General features: G+C 36.5%; 1 protein-coding gene across 3 annotated transcripts in view; it reads left to right on the plus strand.

Annotated features, from left to right (window-relative positions):
* Elp1 (elongator complex protein 1) overlaps positions 1-22,645 on the plus strand; it is a 163,087-nt gene that overhangs the window by 42,367 nt on the left and 98,075 nt on the right. For all 3 annotated transcript variants that reach the window (XM_081734001.1, XM_081733999.1, XM_081734000.1), the window contains exons 7-11: positions 293-504; positions 5,567-5,682; positions 11,776-12,012; positions 16,641-16,923; positions 21,668-21,842. In XM_081734001.1, coding sequence (XP_081590127.1) covers positions 293-504; positions 5,567-5,682; positions 11,776-12,012; positions 16,641-16,923; positions 21,668-21,842 — 1,023 coding nt within the window. The remainder of the gene's footprint in view (positions 1-292; positions 505-5,566; positions 5,683-11,775; positions 12,013-16,640; positions 16,924-21,667; positions 21,843-22,645) is intronic.

Genomic DNA, 22,645 nt, shown 5'->3' on the forward strand with positions numbered 1-22,645 from the left:
TCTTAAAGGTTAAAAAGTGCCTCTTGTACGTCTCAAAATTACTTTAAAAGATTCATTTTTTGAAGGTTCGTCAAACGACAACACTGCTTTGGGCGTTAGAATATGTACCTGTAGCATCCATTAGTAAGTATATCTTATTCCAAGTCTACCTTTCGAATTTCTCATCTAATCCTTGGAATTTATTTTTTAGGACTTAAAATTGGATGTCTAAGTAAACCTTCTAAATATAATTTAATTTCAGCTGGTGTATTTGTGTGTTTAAAATGTTTTTTTTTTCTTTCTTCTTTCTTAGGTGAAGAAACTGTTGTGGAATCCAGATTCAACGCTTCTTGCTGTGTTATGTGAAAGTATTGTAGATAAAGACAGAAAAGACGAGCAAGCGTTCAAATGCTCTTTACAGTTGTGGAGTGTAAATAACTACCATTGGTACTTAAAGAAGAGTATAGAATTTACTGAAGAAAGAAAGTTGTTGCATTTTTCATGGGATGTACAGAGAACGAATAGGTTAGTTGTCTATGTTCCTTAAATAAATTTCCATTATTAGTATGTGTTCACTTTCTCAGGTTAACTATAAGTCTTTATCAATTTACAGTACTTTTGAAAAGGAAGTGAAATAAAATCTTCCAAGTTTTACGTCCAACGGTTATGCCTGTTAGGCTAAAGGAGACGGTAATGATGAGAAATGAATGAAATGAAGGAATGGAGAAAGTGGGAGGAAACGGGAGAACCCCGAGAAAACCCACGCACACAGTGTTTGTGTACCACAAAGCTCACTTAGCGCGAGCTGAAATCGAACCAAGGACCAGAGGTGAACGTTGTACTACTGAGCTACCGCGGCCCCTGTACAATACTTATATCTGAGAATCAACAAATTTGAAATACTCTGTGCCAATTTAACGTGATAATAAAGTTACCAAGATTAACTTGCTGACTTTGTTCGAGTTATCAAATTCTCAAGATTTGTAATCACAGAGGACCGGAGTCTCATATAATAAGAAGTTTGTATCGGTCTTTGCTGTGCATTTATAGGACTCATGATCAAATGAGACTTGTTATTGATTGACCTCAAGGCCTATTGAGTTTGGAACTTACGAGTTGAACATCTCTGATAGGGAATAGTATTATGCATTTACTCTCTTCGTTGACTTGTATCTTTCTTTGTTTCGTTGACTCCGTTTTTATTTGGTAACAGCACTTTCATCTCTTCATTATTATGTAGTACGATATTTCCGTTAGTTCAGTATCAGCTTGTCGCATGTAGGCCTGCTTGTCTATTTACGTTTTCCTACGTTTTCTTATGATAATCGCTTCATGGCAAATCTACATTGTCCATATGTATAAATAGGTGGGTCAATCGGTTCGGAGATATTCTCTTTCAATATTTTTAATTTTCTTAATCGACACATTCATCACCACTAAGAAACGTCTGTAACAATAAAAATTCATAGACAAGGCAAGTGATATGCAATAACTGGAAAACGTGTGAACTCCTTAACGCTGGAATCACGCAAAACAGTTTGAAAAAAATATTGTTATATGTTCTACATGAATTAAAGTTACTAAAATTGGATCAATTAAAAAATATGTGAAACACACTTTATTACTATGTATTTCTAATTGTAGCGATAAAGCTATTAACCACATTCTCGAGAAAACGTTTGGTCCAAAATGGGCAGCATCGTGGTCCTGAACCCTAGAATCATTAAAATGTATAAGAGATTTCCTTTTTTAAGTTATAAGCACTGTTTTCCGTTGAAACAAAACGTGAAGCCAGTAGAATCGCAGTAATATGTTGTTCTGTTGCCGCCAAAATTCTTACGCTCACAGAACTAGGCAAAATCGTCAATAGGATGGCAGAGTAAGGAAGGTTGAGTTGAGAGGGTTCGTCGCGAATTTGTTGTAATAGGCATCAACCACTGCTCTCGCAGAACTACGCATTAGTAGTATGTCGCGAATTTGTGACATGCGTTCAAGAGGGGGTTAAATTTCTTTTCAAAGTCTCTCTCTCTTTCACATTTACCTCCCAAACTACTCTACACACATCATTTCTTTACTGCGTTGAGTGGTCCAGCTGTCATTCTCTGTGACCCTCAAAAGGGTGTAATCACAATAGTTTTTAGTTAGGTTGGTTTTCTGTAGTGTTTCTTAGGATAGCAGCCATTTTCAAAGAATGTGACGTGATGGGAGAAGGTTAGGATATTACAGAATAAAATGCACACTTCATTATAAAATAGAAAATAGAAAAGTCCATTATTTATTTATTTCAAAATGGTAATAATAACTACTTTTTTTTATTTGATAGTCAGGCAGGTGCAGCTCCTTAGGTGTTTCTTTGTAATCAAAAATACAAAGTAACCTATGATAAAAAGAAAAGCGACGTATCGTAGGGTGTTAAATTACACAATTATAGTGAGAAAAATTTTGAAAATAACTGTCCCAGATTATTCTAGATGATTCATGTCGTGTTAGTAAACTTGACCTTTCAGTTCGTTTCGAACTGATCATCTTGAAGTTGTTTCTGCAATAATACTTGAAATGTGCATATATTTAGTTCGCCAAAAACCAGAACCCTTGGTCATATGATATACATAAAGTCAATTCACCTAAGATGGCCAAAGTTTGTGCGCCCACCTGCTCATGACAGTTCCTTCCTCCACCAACGGTTTTGCTCGATGTGGTAGCCACGAGCCTGGACTATCGCCCTACAACGCAATTTCCACTGAAGCAGTGCACGTCGAAGGTGTGTGAGGGGAATTGTACACCACACCGCTTGACAAGCTTTCCAGAGCCCCGCTATGTTGGTGGGCCCTGCCATACAACTGTGGGATGTGCTTTGCGTATAAGGTTCCCATGGTGTTCGTTTGAAAGTAGACTGCATTCATCTTGGCCTTCGCATCCACATGATGCATTGGCACCTTCCTACTGGCGCAGAAACTGCCACCACTATGAAACCTTTCGAAAACTTCTCGCGACATTCACGGACGAACTCGCCACGGCCCTTCGCATCACGTGGTGAATAAAAAAGGCCGTGGGCTTATTGGTGTCATCAAGGTAGATCCAGGCTTCATCCAAAGTGACAATCCATTGCCATTTGTCACCTGAGAGGTACTGTTCAGACAACTTGATTGTGTTCGTGAATCTTTCTTGAATGTGCCTTAGTGATAACTTATGCCCCATCGCCTTATGACGTTTTTTAGTCCCAAAATGTCCTTTATGATACGACACACTGTACTCTGTGATATCCTGCATGAGGTGGCAAGGTTGCTTTAGGTGGATGGGTTCTCCTTCACATCTGATGCCCTGATGTTTCTCACAACGCGTGGTGTCCTGGCTGGACATGCCCGTTTCCTTTTCACTCTCATGGCTTGATCTTGATATTTAGGGCCGGTGTTTTTACAGCGCTGGCCTACCCTTGCTACTGTACGCCCGCTGAAATTGCTGCCCTTTGCCGCACACATTTTCTCAATCACTGACACATTGAATTGTGCATCAGAAAGTGCACATATATACCCTTCCCAATAAGGTGTCACTTTAACAGACATAATAGCTGTTCACCACAGCAACTTCCACACAGCGTTGTATGTGGTTCACGGGCTACTGACTTCTGGTTCCTTCTTCTACGTTCTGTTCGTCATCAGCTCTGGAAAATTGGCCACCTTAGGTGAATTTACCTCCTGTAATCCGAACTAGCTCAGTAAAAAGATAAATTCGTTTACGAATTACACAATACTGATACGCAGCAGCGTGGCTAACCATTAATTGTCTTGGAGCCCATTACTTCCTTTACGTTATTACTTCAGCTTCTTTTTCCTATCTTGCAATATACATCGACACATACTAAATCTAAACTTAGTTTTGCTGCAAATTAAGCAAGTACATCATGCCGAAGTACTTTGCAGTGAAAGGGGGTCCTAATTGCATGACTGTTACCATAAAGGGAAAGGATCACTGAACATTCAGACTCAGAACAAATGATCTCTGCAGTTTCTCGATATGTTCTTTTGTTTTCGATAAACACAACCTGAAAATTGCAGAATTAAGAAAAAAAAATATGTATATATAAATATGAGAAGAAAAGACGAAAGAGCATAATTATCACTTTCGAAAATTGACATTTAGGAAGAAGTGTGGTAAGAAAATGGGCTCTTTTATATAGAAAATAGGCCGCAGATACAGGTGTCATCAAAATATTGGAAACGTCTGTATGTAACATGTGATAGATGATAGGACTGAGTATGTATGTGCAGTACCTTGTGGTTGTTAGTGGTTTATGAGATTATTATTTGTAGTACGTCAAACGGAGTAGAACGTAAGCTTGTGTTGAAGTGAGCAGATAGTGCTGATGGAAAATGGGAGACCTCGATGAGTTTCAAAGAGGCTAAAGTGGTGGTCTATAGAATTAATGGCAAAACAACATCAGCGAAGGATAACTCGGCGAAAAAAAAAAAAGCCCCAATGAGAGGGATTGCCGAGCATTGAAAAGGATTGTCACCAAGAACTACAGAGCGAATGCATTAAAAGTGAGTGTGAAATTCAATCTGCAGCTGGAACACCCTATTAGGATAATCACCGTGCAATGCGAGTTGCAAGACTTGAACATCCGCAGTACAGTTGCAGTTTCCAAATCGCTGATCACCGCCATCATGCTTCAGCACGAAGAAAATCGAATCGAGCAGTGAGGGCTCTTAAGGCAAAACATACCTGAAAATGTTAAACTATTATTACTTCAAATTAAGGGACGGAGGCTTATCTAATGTTTTAATTGTATGCAAGAATTAATACATTAGAGAAGTTTATATTCCTTGGTTTGAAGCGATAAAAGTTTAACTGTTACCGATTTGACTTTCTTTCATATTATTATTTTCAACAACGGGCAGTGTTCATGTATTACGGGCGCCCAGAGAGCCCTACCGTTGAACTGTCTTCTATTTACCCTTAAGCATGGCTTCTGTTCTGTAACGCTGTGGACCTCAATTTCTTTCTGTTCCATGAGTTCAGTGATTCCGCTCGCAGGACGCATTACTACCAGTGATTATGTAGACATTCTAGGTGACGTACATCCTATTTGTCCAGATGTTTGACCAATGACGCAATTTTCGAAGATGACAATGGGTCAGTTCACACTGCTAGAGCTGTTGAGGTATTGTTAACTAACACCTACCTTGGTCCGCTCAGTCTCCAAACTTCAGCACTACTGAATTGCTGTGGTCAGTTCTGAAGCTCAAGACTCGAGAGCAGATATTCTCCTCCATCCTCGTGATGGAACTGAGTACTGTACTGCACGAGGAATAGCACAGTATTTCTCTGACCTTACACTTCCATTCTACTACGAATCAGCGTTGTTGTACACTTACGATGGTCCCACGCCGTATTAAACAAATAAGTTCATTTTCTTCAGGTATTTTCATTATTTTGGTAATTGTCTGTATCCCAACTAATTGCGATATGTAAACAAGTCTTTGCACGTAAATGGTTTCTTGCTTTTGTTATGTATTAAGATATGTGGTTCAATACGTTTCTCTATTGTAAACGGTTTTGAAAGCGTTCTGTTTTTCTTCCTTGCTAGGTTACATTTGTTCTGTACGGAAGCGTTGTATATGCAGTTCGAATGGAAGTGGAATGTTGACTGTAGTCGTGGAAGAAATGAGAAAGATGATGCCTATGTAGCAGTTGTTGATGGATGTAAGTCTATTTTAATAATAATTCCATATGTACTGTATTGTATTGTACTGAAATGTATGGTTATGACACATTCAGTGCACAAGGAAATCAAATCCATTTTCGGTCATTTGTGACATATTTCATTTTTAAAATTTCTATCTGAATCTCCTTACAGAGCATAAAAGATTCATGTCCAGGTATTGTGAATAACCTTTATATAAAAATAAAATAAAATAAAAATAAAAAATGTTAACTTTTCCATGTATTTAAGCATCTAGACAGTACTAGAGATTTAATAATCTTCAACAGACATAGAGTATGTGGAGCCACCCTTAAACACTACTTTTTGATTTCTTGAAGATAATGTTACATAATATAGAACATCAATGCGAGCAGGAAACTATTTTATACACTGAAAATTCATGCCAATTTTCTTTTTACGTTAATAAATTGCGAATCGTCATTTTGATACTGTTCAGGAAATCTCTTAAAGACGGAACAAACAAAAGTAGGCCCACATCACCACATTTTAAAATAAATGCTTTTTCTTTATTTAAATAAAACATATCACCTATATATTAAAGAAATGCGTACTAAAAAGTTTTCGTTTAGAAGTTTCTAAAAAAAAGATACACAAAATAGCTGGCTAAATTTTTAATTACTACAGGCTTCTGAGACAATGCTAGAGTAGGTTGTTAATTTGGTTAAATGAATATAGACTGCTTTAAATAAGAATAAAGTTCCGTTGCTTGACGCTATGATTCTGAATCTTCTTACAAACAAGTATCCAGTACAAAAAAACAAGCTTAAATTTTAAATTTTACTTCTTGAACCGAGCAATTAAAAATTTAACCTCCTCTTTTCTCTACTCGATTTATTAATACCTCGTTGGAAATAAAACGACAGTCAAGTCTCAGTGAATTGCGGTAGAGTTTGATAAGTATTGACTACTATAAAATTTAACTTCATCATCAACTACACAATTTTTCATTAATGTCTTTTGTACTATAAACACCTAACATGGAAACTGATGTGTTATGCACTTTATTTTTCCTATATATCATAGACGACTTCAGCCATTTTGTAGAACTTGTTAGTTGTTGTTTGCTATGATTATGTAATTTATTTTCAGAAATGACTCTTCAAAGTAAATTAACAAGACTTATACTTAATGCATTAAAATACTTGACACTCTAATAAGTGACAGAAACAAATTTTATTACAGCAATACAGGAAAACATTTTAGTACTAAAATACCATTTGTGAAAATTCTCTTACTTTTTTGTTAGATTGGAAGTTATTATTATTATTATTATTATTATTATTATTATTATTATTATTATTATTAATAATAATAATAATAATAATAATAATAATAATAATAATAATAATAATAATAATAATAAATATTCTGCCTTTCGCCAGGTCCTGGGACTAAAGAGGATTTTTTTTCAACTTTAGATTTGGGCCTGGAAATGTTGATCTTCAGCTTCTTTAAACTCCCAATATTTTCTCCTATCTTTCAAATCATCAATTAGCTGTCTTTTTCTTCTTCCTATTCTTCGCTTCCCTTCCATGTTTCCTTCAATGGCGGTATAAAGAAGATAATTTCTTCGCAAGATGTGTCCAATCCAATTGGCCTTTCTACAAAGGATGGTGGCTAGAAGTGTCCTCTTCTCTCCTATCCGTTTTAAAACATCTTCGTTTCTTGCTTTCTCTGTCATTTTATCTTCTCCATTTTCCTCCAACACCACATTTCGAAGCTTTCTAAATATTTCTTCTCTAACTTCCGTAATGTCCAAGTCTTTGAACCATACAGTCCAATCCTCCATATATAGCACTTGACCAACTTGTTCTTAAGTCCAATATTGAGCCTGTTAGTTAAGAGTGGTCTTTTCTTGTTAAATGCTCCTTTAGCTATGGCAATTCTTGACCTAATCTCTTTGATGCAGTAAGCGTCTGTCGTCAAAATACCTCCCAGATCAGTTGAAATTATCGACCTCTTCAAGTTCTCTTTACTCTGATCCGTAAGGGCGTGTTTCCATGCGATATTCTCATGACTTTCGACTTTTCGATGTTATTCCAGTGTCAACTATTTGTCAATCATCTGTTGTAGTCCTCCTTCGGTTTTAGCTATCATAACCGTATCATCTGCATACCTGATCTTGTTAATGATCTGCTCTCCAATCTTGAAATCTCCAGTTCTCATTAATGATTCCTTCATTAAACATTCACTGTAAATGTTCACTGTAAATAATTGGGGCGACAAACTACATCCTTGTCTGATTCCTCTTCCAATCCCCCACACTATTGGTTTCTCCTTCATTCAAGCGCAACTTCACTCGTTGTCCTATGTACAGGTTTTGAATGAGTCGTCCATCTCTCCAATTGACTCGGTCGAAAGCTTTTCGCCAGTCAATGAAGCACAAACACAACTCTTCCTATCAAGAATTCTTTCTGATATAATTCTTATCCAATAGCATCTCTGGTGCCTTTTCCTTTCCGGAATCCAAATTGATCTTCTTCTAACCTCTCATCTATCTTACTTTCCAGCCGCCTGTTCAGTATGTGTGCAATGATCTTTCCAGTGTGGAAAATCAGGCTAATAGTTCTGTGATCGCTGCATTTTCTTGGGCAATGCAGTCATTGAACATCAAGAAAATCCTTTGGCCATTCTCCACTCAGGTAGACCTTGTTAATAAGTGAAGTCAGTACTTCCATTGCGTTGTCTCCTAATTCCTTGAGCAAATCTATTGGTATGTCGTCGTTTCCAGTGGCCTTTCTCCTTCGCATGTCTTTGATTGCTTGTTCTACTTCACTTCTCAATATGCTGGGTCCTTTTTCACCATCATCCACCGCTTCCTCTGCTTCGATCGCAATATCTTTGGGGTAGTTCTTCTGATCATACAGATCTTTTATGTATTCCTCCAAAATTCTAAGGATTCTTTGATGGTCAGTGGTTACATTACCTTGTTGATCTTCGATGCCGAGCGTTCGTATGCTTTTGCTAGCTTTCCCTCCTAATTCTTGTGCTTTCTGGTACATCAGATCATATCGCGCCGTTGAAGGTCCATTATTTCTTCACATATTTGCTCCATGCATCTTTCTTTGGCTTTGTACGTTTCTCTTCTCAATTCATTATTCAGCCTTCTGTATTCTTTTTTGTCCGTGTTTTACGCCCCTGCGTTCTTCCATATTTTTAACCATTGCTTCAGTTATCCATGGTTTTCTCGGTGCTCTTTCCATCCTGCCAATGTTATTGTGGAGTGTGTCAAGTAGAATCTGTTTAACTTTTCCCCAACTATTATCTATATTGTCAACCTTATCGCCCATTGCACAGAATTTTTCTTCGACCTCTTCTTTCACATCATCGTCGATATTTCTTGGTCGCTCTAAGTTCCATTTTCGATTTCTCCTCCCATTTTTCTTGATCGACTTTAACCAGGTTTGCACTTCTGCTACCAGTAGATTGTGATCCGAATCAATGTCCGCTCCTAGCAATGTCTTCACGTCTCGTACGCTATTCCTGAAACGTTGCTTCACAAGAATGTAATCGATTTGGTAACGTTTCTTATCTCCTGGACTTTTCCATGTGTACAGCTTGGTTTTTCTTTTCTTAAACCACCTGTTCATCACCACCAGATCATGTTGTTTACAAAAATCGATAAGCATTTGGCCTCGTTCGTTTATTCTACCTAGTCCAAATGGTCCCACTACTTTATTCACAGCTCCTTCTCCTACTACGCTGTTGAAGCTGGAAGTTATATTTCAGTTTAATTCCATTGGTGGTAAATATGTTAACGAAGTAACGTAAATATATATATATATATATATATATATATATATATATGATGTCCATAACCTTTTGGGTCAAATTTAAACAGGAGATAGAGGCGTCCAATATACGCATTTTGAGATAGGAAACCGAAGGTCGAACACTGCTAGTTCAAGCGCCACGCTATCTTGAAGTTGCAGCAATCTGTGGGAACAAGTACGTCGTTGCAATAACAAATTTGTTTGTCAAGCGATGTAACTTGCTTTATTGTGCATAACACCACACCTCACTATGTAAGGTTTAATACAAAACACACTACTGCTGCACTGTACGTACCAAAAACTCTCAGTAACTGTACAAAGTGACGACCACCAAGCTCGACTTAGTAGCACAACGCTTAAGGAAATGTTTTCTCACTCGCTCAAATATTCGCGACGTCTCTTGCATAATCAAGTAGGCAGTTAAAACTATTGCAATCAAGGCCTCCTCGGATTCTGCTGGCAATTCATCACCAGGGACCTTCCTTCCTTCGTGATGTACTGCCTGAACTGTTGGAGATTCTACTTCTAGATGTCCGCGCAAAAATGTGGGTTCAACATGATGGCGTACCTGCTTTTCGATGTGAATGTTCGCCATTATTCGGATGCAACCTTCCGGAATCGTTGAATTGAAAGAGGAGGTCCCTCACTCCCAGGATCTCAACACTCTTGGCTTTTTCCTTTGAGGACACATCAAGTCTTTAGGGTATGAATCGCCAGTTGGTACGTACAATGCAGCAGTAGGTTGTTTGTACTAAACCTTACATACTCAGATGTAGTGTTTTGCACAATAAAGCAGGTTACATTGACTAGATAAACATACTTGTTATTGAAACTTCGAACTTGTTTCCACAAATTGCTGTAACTTCAAAATGTATGACGCTTGAACTAGCAGTTTTCGACCTTCGGTTTCCTATCTCAAAATGCATATATTAGACCCCTCTATCTGTCTCCTTTACCCTAAGAGGCATAATTGTGGGACGCTAAATTTAAGATTTCATTTTATTTATTTATTTTCGGATTGGCTTGACACAAGATAGAATCCAATGACGTTTTATTTCCCCATCGATTAATTTTAATGTTTCATAAGATGGATTGAACATTAGAAAACAATCATTCCAAGTCTGCTTGGAAATTTAGTACGTAATTAATATTGTTTGAGAAAATTTTGTTTTGTGAAGCACTTCAATTTTTGTTAGTGTGTCTGCTATATAATATATCGTGTCTGCTATATGATATATCGTGGTCTTTATTGATGAATTCTTGAAGTACAGAATTATATGATTTTCTTATAGGATCTAATCAAGAAAGCTATTGACAGAAGCATGATAATATTTACCATAGTTACGCAAGCGAATGTTTGAATAATCTTAAGAGAGACTCTGGTCTTGACCAAGTTCTGTCGGAACTTTAAGAATGTTCGCCTTGTTTTTTAACTTACGTCTTGTTGTAAGTTATTGGTTGTTAAGTTTACAAACTTAGCAAATATTCATATAATATATTTCTTTTCTTCGAAAAGAAGTCGTGGTACGTAAAAGCCACATTCATCTTTCATGAAAGAAAAAAACACGTGGAAAAACTGTCTTATATCCATATACAACAGTATATCTGAATGATGGTTGGAGTAGACATGGATTCCATGAATGTTCTGCTTAAATGTAGATATTTATTTATAGATAGATAGTGAAAGACTATCTTTTAAAGAGTATATATGGAGTGGCACGTTGCCCATATTTTTGACCATGCGTATGTGTTCTTTCCGTTGGTAAATCTAGGCACACTGTGGTCATTCTATGTGAAAGAGCGGCACGAGGAAAAAGAAATTTCTGTATCACCGAGGTTTTAAGAAGGTTTTTTGAGTGAATGTTCGAAATGTTTCGTTTCAAAGAAAAATAATAAATGATCATCTTTAACATACAGTTTTTCACCCAATTCGACAGAATGTGCCTGCCAAAATTTCATAGAGGGAAAACCTTGTACGCAATTTTCCATGTAATTCGAAAGATATTATAACATTGTAAGGAAAACAACATATGTATAGCTTGCTATTAAAACTGAGAGATTTGAAGTTGTGTTATAAAATTTAAAAATCTTATTTATCGAATTAAAATAAAACATTAAAAAGGAAAGAAAAACGTGTTATTTAACCGAGAGTGAATATGAGATGAGAGTTCATACATTTTGGAAAGATCTTTTCCTAAATATTTTCTTGACAGAGAGAGATTCACAAAACCTTGAATATTTATCAGAAACGATTAAAGTGATTAGTAATAACGTAATTACTTTTTCTGTCTCTTTCAGCTAAGGTTTTAATGACGCCGTTTCGACAAGTAATTGTGCCACCACCAATAAGTGCATACGAAATTCATCTTCCGACTGGTATCAGTGAAATTGCCTTTGCCCCTGGTGTAAGTTATCAGAAAACTGATGACAATTCTACAGCAACAGAAGTTTCAGGACCCAAGGATTCTCCTGGAAACAATCCAAATAACCTGTGTGTCATACTGAATGATCAAACCATTGTTTTGTTTGTGCAGAGTAAGTTTTCTTTTTTTGTTTGTTTTTTGATTAAGAATATAAAACAATGTCAGAACTTCTAATTGTCCATTTGAACACTTTCCTCGTATACAGTTGCTGTCAGTGTGGCCGCAGCATAGGTGGCTTAGAATCACTAAACTCACCGTGGGGCTTATTTATGTAGTGTTTTCTAATAATAAATGTGCTAGTACGCTGGACCTCACGTTCACAATAGTTAAGTTGATTGCATACCTTTCAGTTTAATAATAATAATAATAATAATAATAATAATATTAATGAGCACAATTAGCTCCTATTGTTCAGACTTGAAACCCTACACATTTGTGTGAAACGGCATTTTCGTAAAAGATAATTGAAATATAAGTATGTACGCAGGAATTTATTTCGGAAGGGTCAAAGGCATTTGGGGAGATTAAATTCAATTTGAGAATAAATTATATTGAAATTTTTAAACTTGCTGGGGACGTTTGCTTGATCTACTGCCTTTAATATCCCTAACATATCTTCAATCATAAGGGATTTCAAGATATGGCAACCCCCATCCTCTTTTCTTCCCTTTTAATGGAAACATCAGAAAACGCTGAAACACGTCTCTAATTAATATGTCTTTACTCTTAAAGAATTTTGAGGTGTGGCATGTTGGTTTACAACCCCGACTCTTTTTTCTTCTTGCCTTTTTCTACCTTGCTAAGGGTAATATCAAAAAGTGCTGAAACATGTGTTTATTTTATATTAAAAACCTGAACGCCAATTTTCATGTTTCTAATCTTAACAAATTTCAAGATATGGCCATTCAATTATAACAATTGTCATCCCCCTTTTTTTTGTCTTTCTTGGGAAAATATCAAAATACGATGAAAGACGTGTCTCATTATTTTAAATGAGAGTTCCAAATATTGAATTTCCTGTCTCTAACCTTAAGAGATTTAGAGATTTAATAATTGTAATTCCCACCCCACCCTTTTCCTTCTCACCCCTGTTCTCTTCTAGGTCAAATATTAAAAAAAAAAAAAAAAATATCCTGGAAAACGTGTCTAATTATTTAAAATGAGAAGTCTATATACCGAATTTCATGTCTTAACATTCAGAGATTTTGAGATAGTCTTTTCAAGATAATAATTGCCACTCTTCCCTTCCCCCCTCACCACCACCTCCTTCAGCCTTCGAACTTCCAAAAATCCTTCCCTAATGAAACCTTACATCAGTCTTTTCAAGATAATAATTGCCACTCTTCCCTTCCCCCCTCACCACCTCCTTCTTCAGCCTTCGAACTTCCAAAAATCCTTCCCTAATGAAACCTTACATCACAAATCCCATTCCCTGTACAGATTCCAAGTTTCTATCTTAAGCGGTTTGACCTGGACTTCGATCAGTCAGTCAGTCAATCATAACTTCTTTTATATAGAGAGATAAAATGATTATCAGTTACTTCAGGAAAGTTCAGGCATGAGCAATGTCGAAAAACGCATTGACAAATAGGGTGTGTCGGTAGAAGGATTGGATGATTGTCATGATTTAAGAGCTGTTTGAGGAAAGAGAGTTCAACTTTAGAGGTTCTGAAACTGTACACAAAGAAAGCATACAGAGTATAACAAATGGTAATGTATAATAGAAACTAGCACTTTAGTATGTTTTACTTTATTTGGAAGTAATATAGAATATATGAAAGTTATATACATCCCTTTTTTTTCAATTAATTATCCAAACAATTTATTCGATCAACTTCTTTATTCAATGTCCTAATAATTTATCAGTACGTCTTCACAACTTAGCTGAGATTTCTTTACTCGTTTCTCTTTCCAGCGTGTATACTAATAGTGTTAGAAACTAAAGCAACTCGGAATATCCCAGCTTATAATAGCAACAGAATTTGACATTTTGCTGTATATGGAGATCTGCGTACGTTTGAAAGGAACCACTTTGTAGCCAGCTAATCGTAGTGGCTATATCAGAGAAAGTATGTAATTTATCTATTTTATACCCTTGCCAGTGTGAGTGCGAAGGGGAGAGGATTTTAAAACCTAACTCTTTATGTTTGAAAGATGCCCTTATTGCAGCTACAAGGGAGGGGCTAGAAAGTTCTTACCCTCAACATGAATTTGGGACCTTCTGTTTGTTCACGTATACGTCCTTCTCTACATATATTCTCTTCATATTGCCTTACATTTTTCACATCTATAAATCAGTTCGTTAATACCATCTGCATAAAAGTTAGCGAAATTGCAGCCAAGCTATGTTTCCGCTGCATTAATAACCTCCTCATCATCCACAAAACGCTACCCTGAAATGTTCCTTCATATGGGAAGAGCAAATAATCAAATGAAGCCGGATTGGGTGGATGTGGTGGATGGGGCAAAGATTCATAGCACATTGGCACACAAACTTCTTGCTACTTTAGATGTCCTGATGCATTGTCCGCTAGCAGCAACAAATCTTTTTAGAGCAAATCCCATCTCTTTGTTTTTATAGCATTCTGCAGTTTTTCCGGCAAGTTGCTGTAATATGTTCTCATGATTGTAGCTCCTTTTTGTAAGTAATCAATCAAGATAACATCTTTATGGTTTCAAAACAAGGATAACATGACCTTGTTCGATGAATGTTGTGGCATAACCTTTCCTAAAAACATATAACTTGTCCTCTATTTTAGTCTTTTTCAGGGTAGGGTGGGGGTGGGGATGAGGTACGTTTCTATGTTGATATTTTTTTCTTTTGTTTCAAGGTCAAAGAGATATACCCATCATTCATCTATAGTCACTAATCTGTTTACAAAAGCATCTTGGTATAGGTCCAAAATGCTTTGTGCACATTGGATGCGTTGATGTTTTTGAAAAGATGTTAACAATTGGGGAACTCACGTTGCTGATGTAATATGGTATGAACGCCCCGTTCCTCTACTAATGTTCACCTCCTTAGTTAAACAATTAATAGTCACATGTCTATCTTAAAGCATTAGGTAGTGAATTTTGTCACAACGCCTGTAGACGTTAATAATAAAGCTTCTCGTATTAACTTGTGCTTCCACATTTAAATTCTCTTTTCCAGCTTTTCACTGTGCCATAAGATGGTCATACCTTACAATCTGCCATCTCTTCATGTATTGATTGTGCTAATTTTCCTTGAAGATAGAGGAACCTAATCACAATGTGTATTAGATTTTGTCGAACATTCTGCCACCGACTGGTTTTCTGACTGTAATATTAGTTTAACAGAACATATAGCAATACAAATTAGACACAAATAAGCACACATATTAATGCAGGGCGCAAAATTTCAAAGTCAGACGCACTCGCCAATCCAAAAAGGACGGTCGCCAGTATCTCTTATGTACAAATTATAAGAGGTCCCCCCCCCCCAGTCTTTGGTTTGACAAAATAAGAAATTACATCAGGGCACAAAATTTCAAAACCAGGCAATTCGATTCAGGATAGCAATTATTTTCTCACTCAGTGACAATTATTTTCGTACGAAACAGAAACTGCGCAACCCTGTGAGTTTACGCAGAACTATTCCTACTGAATACTGGTCGCCAGCTCTAAATTTCTAGTCGCCAACGGCGGCCGAAAATTTTGCACTCTGTATTACTAGGTAGTGAGATGTCAACCTATCAGTGTACACATTTTTACATTGCTAGTACATGTCTGTGATGGTGAGGATAAGAACTTTCTGCCTTCCCTTCGTATTGTAATGAATGAGATAGATCTTCCAGTTCTTCATATAATATTGAACGCTTTTGAATAAAATTTCCGAGATATTTGTTATATTTAACGGGATTAAGTTACCTTGAAATTTACTTCGTTGAATAATACTTTATTTTCTTCATTACTTTTTAAAATAAATTCATTTGCCGATTTTAATACATTTGAATTAACCAAGCTTTATTTTCATATCTATGTCTTAGCTCTTAAAAGAAGGATTGGTGAACACACTGGCTCAGTGGTAAAGCGCTCAATTGATGCGAGGGTTCCTAGCTCGATCTTAGGCCATGTGAGCCTTGGAGTTTTCTCGGGGTTCTCCCGTTTCCTTCCACATGTTTATTCCGTCAGTTTATTTTCATTAATAATCTGTCTCCTTTAGCCTATAAGGCATAAGTGCGAGAAGGTAAAACTTGAAGTTTTTTTTGTCTTAAAAGGAGACGTTAAGTATTGACACTTCTCCCGTTGATACTTCATAAAATTAGGCTTTAGTCACATTTAACGACTCGGCGTATTTCCATACAGTCTACTTAATCTAAGAATATAAATTTTATTAGACTATTGGAATATAGGTAACGTAAATGATGCTTAGATATTAATAAGTACGGAAACGGTAGAAGAGAGAGAGAGAGATAAGTATTTATAATGACATCCTCTGAACAAAGAAAAAGAACCTAAATTGGTATTCTTTATTTCATTTAATAGGTTACATACTATTAAATACTAGTTCGCCATAAACCAAAATGGCGGTGTTCACATAATTTTGAACATGCACATGAACTGTATTACACTTCCAGAGGACAAATTTGTAAGTTTGAACGTGCTAGAGTAGCAATTTTATTTTATATTTATTCATTTTTATGTATTTAGTTATTTTTCATTCATTTATTTATTTAAATGTAAGAGTGGACTTGTAACTTACATGTTTTATTGCAGCCCCTAAGTATGAAGCTGGCCAGAGTATTTGCCCATTTGTGAAGGTTACTGGTGCTGGAGGAAATGGATTTATAATCAAAACAACTTGTCATTCTGCTTTGGGTGTGTATAAAATAGAGTGGGAGTGCGATGAACCACCGACAGTGAATTTAAATTTACATCATTGGTTGTGGATGTCTACAAATACATTTCTCTGTGTGTGCAGTACTTCATCGGGTACATCTTGCCTGTGTATTGTGGCTATGGAATCAGTGGAGCCGGAAAATGGACGGTTTGTTGTAAGGTATGTACTGTATACAGGGTGGGCCATTTTAATCAATCCACGGAAATATCTGAAAAATGATAAAACATAGAAGAAATGTTTGAAGTACACGTTATATATTGCTAAGGGGGAAAACCAATTCCGCCAAAAGTACCCCTCCCCGCCCCCCGTAAATGGGGGTAACTTTGAAATGTCAAATGGGAAAATGGGTCGAGTAATACCTCGTTCGAAAGGTCTTGGAAAACTAAGTAACGCTGTACCGAAATATGTTTCATATGGAGCACCAGTTTCAAAATGGCCGCCATGATATGGTTCGGAAACTCCAGTACCCGTAGTGTGAAAACCATGGAAGGTAAATGAATGGAACAAAATTAAAATACGTAAATATCATAGGGCATATCGAATGGTGTAATCCCTGTGATCCCAGTGGCCTCCCTGAAGGGGTCTTGGGGGCTAACTTCAAAATTTCAAATAGTAACATGAGTCGAGTGGTACCTCGTTCGATAAATCTTGCAAAATCAAACATCTTGCAAGAGAAAACGATTGAGGTGAAATGGCAGTGTTCTCAAAAGGCCGCCGAAACATAGTATCCTTGTCAGAGAAAAGGTTTAGTACCCATAGTATGAAAGCGATTGAAGATAAACCAACAGAAGAAAAACTGGAGTAGGTAACTGACGTAAGGCACATCGAGAGGTGTTGTCGGGGTGACTCCAAGGGCCAAGTGAAAGGTATCCGGGGCCAACTTGAAAATTTCAAATTGCAACTTGAAGCGAGTAACATCACGTTACATAGACAAATGAATATCAAACAGCTTCTGTAAGAATATTTTCGGCATGAGACACCGTTTTCAAAATGATCGCCAAGACATGGTGACTGTCTAAGAAAAAGTCTAGTGCCCATAGTATGAATACGGTTAGAGATAAATGAAAATAACGAAAATTAAATAGGAAAACCACGGAGGCATTCCAAGGCTCGAGAATTATACAACAGAAATAAAAATGTTAGAGTAAAATTGCCATAATGTATAGAGAGAAATCCAAGTCCTGCAAAATAATATTTTCCTGCGCTCTGTATGTGAGTGGGGTGGAAAGTAACTGTGAAAGTTCAAATGAGAACTCTACTTTACTTCGCTAATTAAGGCTACGCTACAAATAGGTATGGTGAGGTTGAAACATTTGTTTGTAAGAATGACGCTGTAGTGACTAAAAAAAGGTGAAATTTTATTTGAATTGTAACGCATATCTGTATGGCTGAGTATGATTTGATGCGAAAACAGAAGGAACGTTATACGAAAGAAGTTGTCGAATAATGCACTTGCTGGAACTTACAAACGTGTGAATTTGCTAATCTCCATCGCTACAGAAACTTTTATGCAATGCGTGCTGGTTATTCGGAAAGCATTTCAAGGATATACGTACACACCGTTTCGTCCCTCAAGCTCACAATATGACATGAGTGCTAATAGTTAATCAAAATGTAAATGTGGCCATCCGCATTAACTCAGTGCACCAATTCTCTATCCATGAAGTCGGCCTTCCAAATAGCATTGGGTAGGTGAAGCGTATGCCCGAACCATTGTCCGGTCGGACATTGAAATCTTCAAGTTAGCCCACAAGACCCCTTCAGGGAGGCCGCTGGGATCACAGGAATTACATCATTCGATATGCCCTATGATATTTACGTATTTCAATTTTGTTCCATTCATTTACCTTCCGTAGTTTTCATACTACGGGTACTGGAGTTTTCGAACCATACCATGGCAGCCATTTTGAAACTGGTGCTCCATATGAAACATCTTTTGGCACAGCGTTACTTAGTTTTCCAAGACCTTTCGAACGAGGTATTACTCGACCCATTTTCCCATTTGACATTTCAAAGTTACCCCCCGTTACCCCCATTTACGGGGGGCAGAAAGGGGTACTATTGGCGGAATTGCTTTTTCCCCTTAGCAATATATAACGTGTACTTCAAACATTTCTTCTATGTTTTATCATTTTTCAGATATTTCCGTGGATTGATTAAAATGGCCCACCCTGTATATATATATATATCCACACTGTATGAAAGTAACAAGCATCTGTAATGAAACGATGTAATGCATCTGTATATTATCACTGCATTTGACCATTATTCTTTATGATATATTCGGCAATTAGTATCTGTTTGTCACTGATCATCATCATCTGTAACGTACCGATTCTACCGGTAACGATACATTGTAGGTTTGATCTACACGTGGTTTGAATTTGTGTCTTAGGTTGTGTTAAGTTACGTTCAATCTATTATTATTGAGTTTCGTATGAACTTATCATTGATAACCTCTTTTTATTTAGTGTTCAATAATGTTACGATTGTATTATTATTGTATACCTATTTTTTATCTGTGCCGTAAACATAGGGATACGTTACTTTCCCTAGAAGTTTGTTATGGCATATAAGATCGATGCTGACTTTGTGACTCAAAATCCCAAATAAGCTAGATAAATATTAATACAATTTTTGGTAGGCTTTAGTTTAAATTAATTCGGTAATGATACCTAATAGATATTTTGCACTGCAATTGTCTAGCTACAATATACATGTTGTCATCATTAGCCCGTATATTCGATACCTGCAGACCATGTTTGTTGGTGGAGAGCAAAACTGGTAAGTAACCAGTACATAACGGCGACCGTCTAATTAAACTGCACCGATAACATAACATAAATATCCATAGTAGTAACATATTTTCAGCGTGCATGATATTCTAGTTTCATAACATGGCACCATGGTACTGCTTATGAATGTGAATTACCCCGTTACATGAGGCGTACATTTAAATGTATTTATTTTAAAAATTTAATTATTCCCTTCTCATTAGGGTTTGTATCGTTAATATAATGGTATTACTTATTCTTAAATTTATCCTATAATAGTGCAAAAAGGTTATGTGATTTCTGCTAAAACTGTGATGAAACCGTTAACGTGACTATAAGTCGTTTTCCGTTTCTCAGCTGTGTGTAATATTGCAAGTATTACGCTGCTTTTTGTTTTGAGATGACGATGGAAACGTGTTGTACGGCGAGATTAGGTGAGAATAAGAAATAGATTTTAGTACGATTTAGAAAGTTACATTTGTAGGATTGATATATATATATATATATTGTAATAACAATATAAGTTTTTAAATCTGAGCGAGTAATGATGTTTTATCATTATTAGTACGTGATATATATTATGCGTGATGTGCGACTAAGCATGTCAAGTGCACATATAGATGAAGAAAAGCAACATGCTTAATTAAACTGAAGTGACGATACAGTGTGATCGTAAGTTAGAAATTAGTTAACGGAATTGCAGATTTTTTGGCAAACGTATGTAAATTTTCATTTTTGGACCAACCAGTGCTATGTTTTGCGGAGAATTGAGTTTAATTGTTTAATTTTAAATTCAAAATTTTTCATTTTCACATCCTCATCATTGTGATTAGCGTCATCATAATTATTCTACCACAGCGGAAATTCTGCAAATTGGGAAGCGTTCATGCTTTATTATTCTCCGATAATGTCTTCATTATGACGTATAAATTATCTACATCCATCAACTCCAATCGTCTTCGCTTTTCTGCTTACCTTTTGTATAATACATTATGTTGCTTTTTCTTTCTTTCTTTCTTTTTTTTTTTTTTTCCAATGTCTTTTGTGACAATAGGCAAACAAATTTCTCTTTCCCACTTTCCACTATATCCAATATTCTTCTTTTCTCGATTTTTTCCAACTTTGCTTTTGCATATTGTCCAGGTATTATACGTGTCACAGATGTTCTCCACGAACATTTTAAACTTTTGTCTTTTCCGTATTGTTCATCTTTCAGATCCGTATAATGCAAGAGTCTACACGAAATATAATGAGTTCTTTAAATTTTAGTTGATGATTTTTATGTTGATAGATGGAAGAAATAACTGATTTTATATCACACCAGTTCCTTTTTAAATGGAATTCAGTAATACACAAAGAGTGAAAAAAAATGCAGAACTTGAGCGAGATTCGAACCCGAGTTTCCGGCTTACTGCGGTGATTTAATAATCACTACGCTACCCAGTCCGCTTTCTCAGTAGCCATACATTCTACATTCTATCGCTCTTGAAGTCAGTGTTCAGCCATTCGAACCATATAGACTGTACTACAAGTGGATAGGGACGAATTGGGTAACGTAGTGATTAACACATTGACATAGCAAGGACTCCGAGTTCCATTCCCGCTTCAGTCGTGCTTTTTTTTAATCTTTGTGTATCATTAAATTCGCACCCAAAGAGGAATTGATCTGAAGTAAAATTGATTATTCCCTCAATTCAGCAACATGCTACAAGTAGTATGTTTGTTACTGTTAGGAGCAGTCGCGCACTCAAGACATTTTTGTTGTGGGGAGAGTCCAATGCTACAAGCCCTAGGTATTACTTCACCCGAAAAGACGATAAGTAATTGTAAAATACTTCCACGTAATTTTCAGAAAAAAGAAATGATAGAACTAGATGTTTTTTATAAGAGAAAGAGTACGGATGAAGATCAAATTTTCATGCCACATCAATCAGTTCCCTGTTTAACAAGTATAATTTTATTGAGGAAGTGTACAAATGTATGTTAGGTTAGAAAGTTTTTTTTTGGGGGGGGAGGAGGGGGTATTTTTTTTTACTCGCTAGGTATATATTAATTTTTATTTCGCTTAATTAGTCGTCATTTCTTTCTAAGTGTTATATCAATGAGTAAACGCTGTTTCATCTTTTCAGAGACACTGTACCAATAGATGGCTGTGTTTTATCACTGATACCAGTTGATGATAGAATTACTGTAATCCAGCTCGATGATGGAAGAATGCTTAAGTACACTTTAGGAGACGAATTTTTAGTCGATTGGACTGATTTACATGGAAATCCTGTTACCATGATGCAACCATGCCAAAAGGTTAGACATGTGTTTACGTAATGACTTTCTTTGTTTTTGATAGTGTTTTCAACGGCTCGAGCGGCTCGGCTCACGACTCAGTCACCACCGAGCCGAGCCGGTGCTCATTGCAACCGAGCCGAGCCGGTTGGGCGCAACATCGTCCTGGTTAAAAAAAAAAAAATACAAGTTCGCTTAGAAATATTTTTTCAGTTTTGATAAATAGATGGAAATAATAAAACAAAACAAGTTTAGATAAACACAAAGAATGCCTTTTAAAAAAATTACATAGATGCTGTTACACGACCTTAACAATAATAGTTGTAGGCGTACTCGAACTTTTACATATTTGTACTATTATTTCATTAATTTTTTGAATGATATTTACAACAGAGATCAAACTAGTGTCCAATGATTTAAGAGATTAATTAACAAATCAGTTACTACAAACTCAAACATAAAACATCCAACTTCGAAAATTGAGCTTTTGTTTTAACATTTCGTAGCATGTAGTTAGCACTTCAATCTAGTGTTGTCAATAGCTCGAGCGGCTCGGCTCACGGCTCAGTCACCACCCAACTGAACCGACTCGAGCCTTCGGCTCAGTTGGGCCGAACCAAGCCAAGCCGATGGCTCACCCCAAGGGAGCCGACTCGAGCCGATGGCTCGGGCTCGAGCCGAGCCGTTTGACATCACTAGTTTTTGAGCCCGGTTCAATGGGCATTGCCTGTTACAAACCTGTGCGTTAAGTCTTTAGTAGCCCATACCAGTGACGGAAAAATTATAAAATGATTGGCAAACATTTTCAATACTTTCGTGTCTTT

This window comes from Thermobia domestica, chromosome 12 (assembly GCF_964235325.1).
Source record: "Thermobia domestica chromosome 12, izTheDome1.hap1.1, whole genome shotgun sequence".
In the NCBI taxonomy this organism is placed as follows: Eukaryota; Metazoa; Arthropoda; class Insecta; order Zygentoma; family Lepismatidae; genus Thermobia; species Thermobia domestica.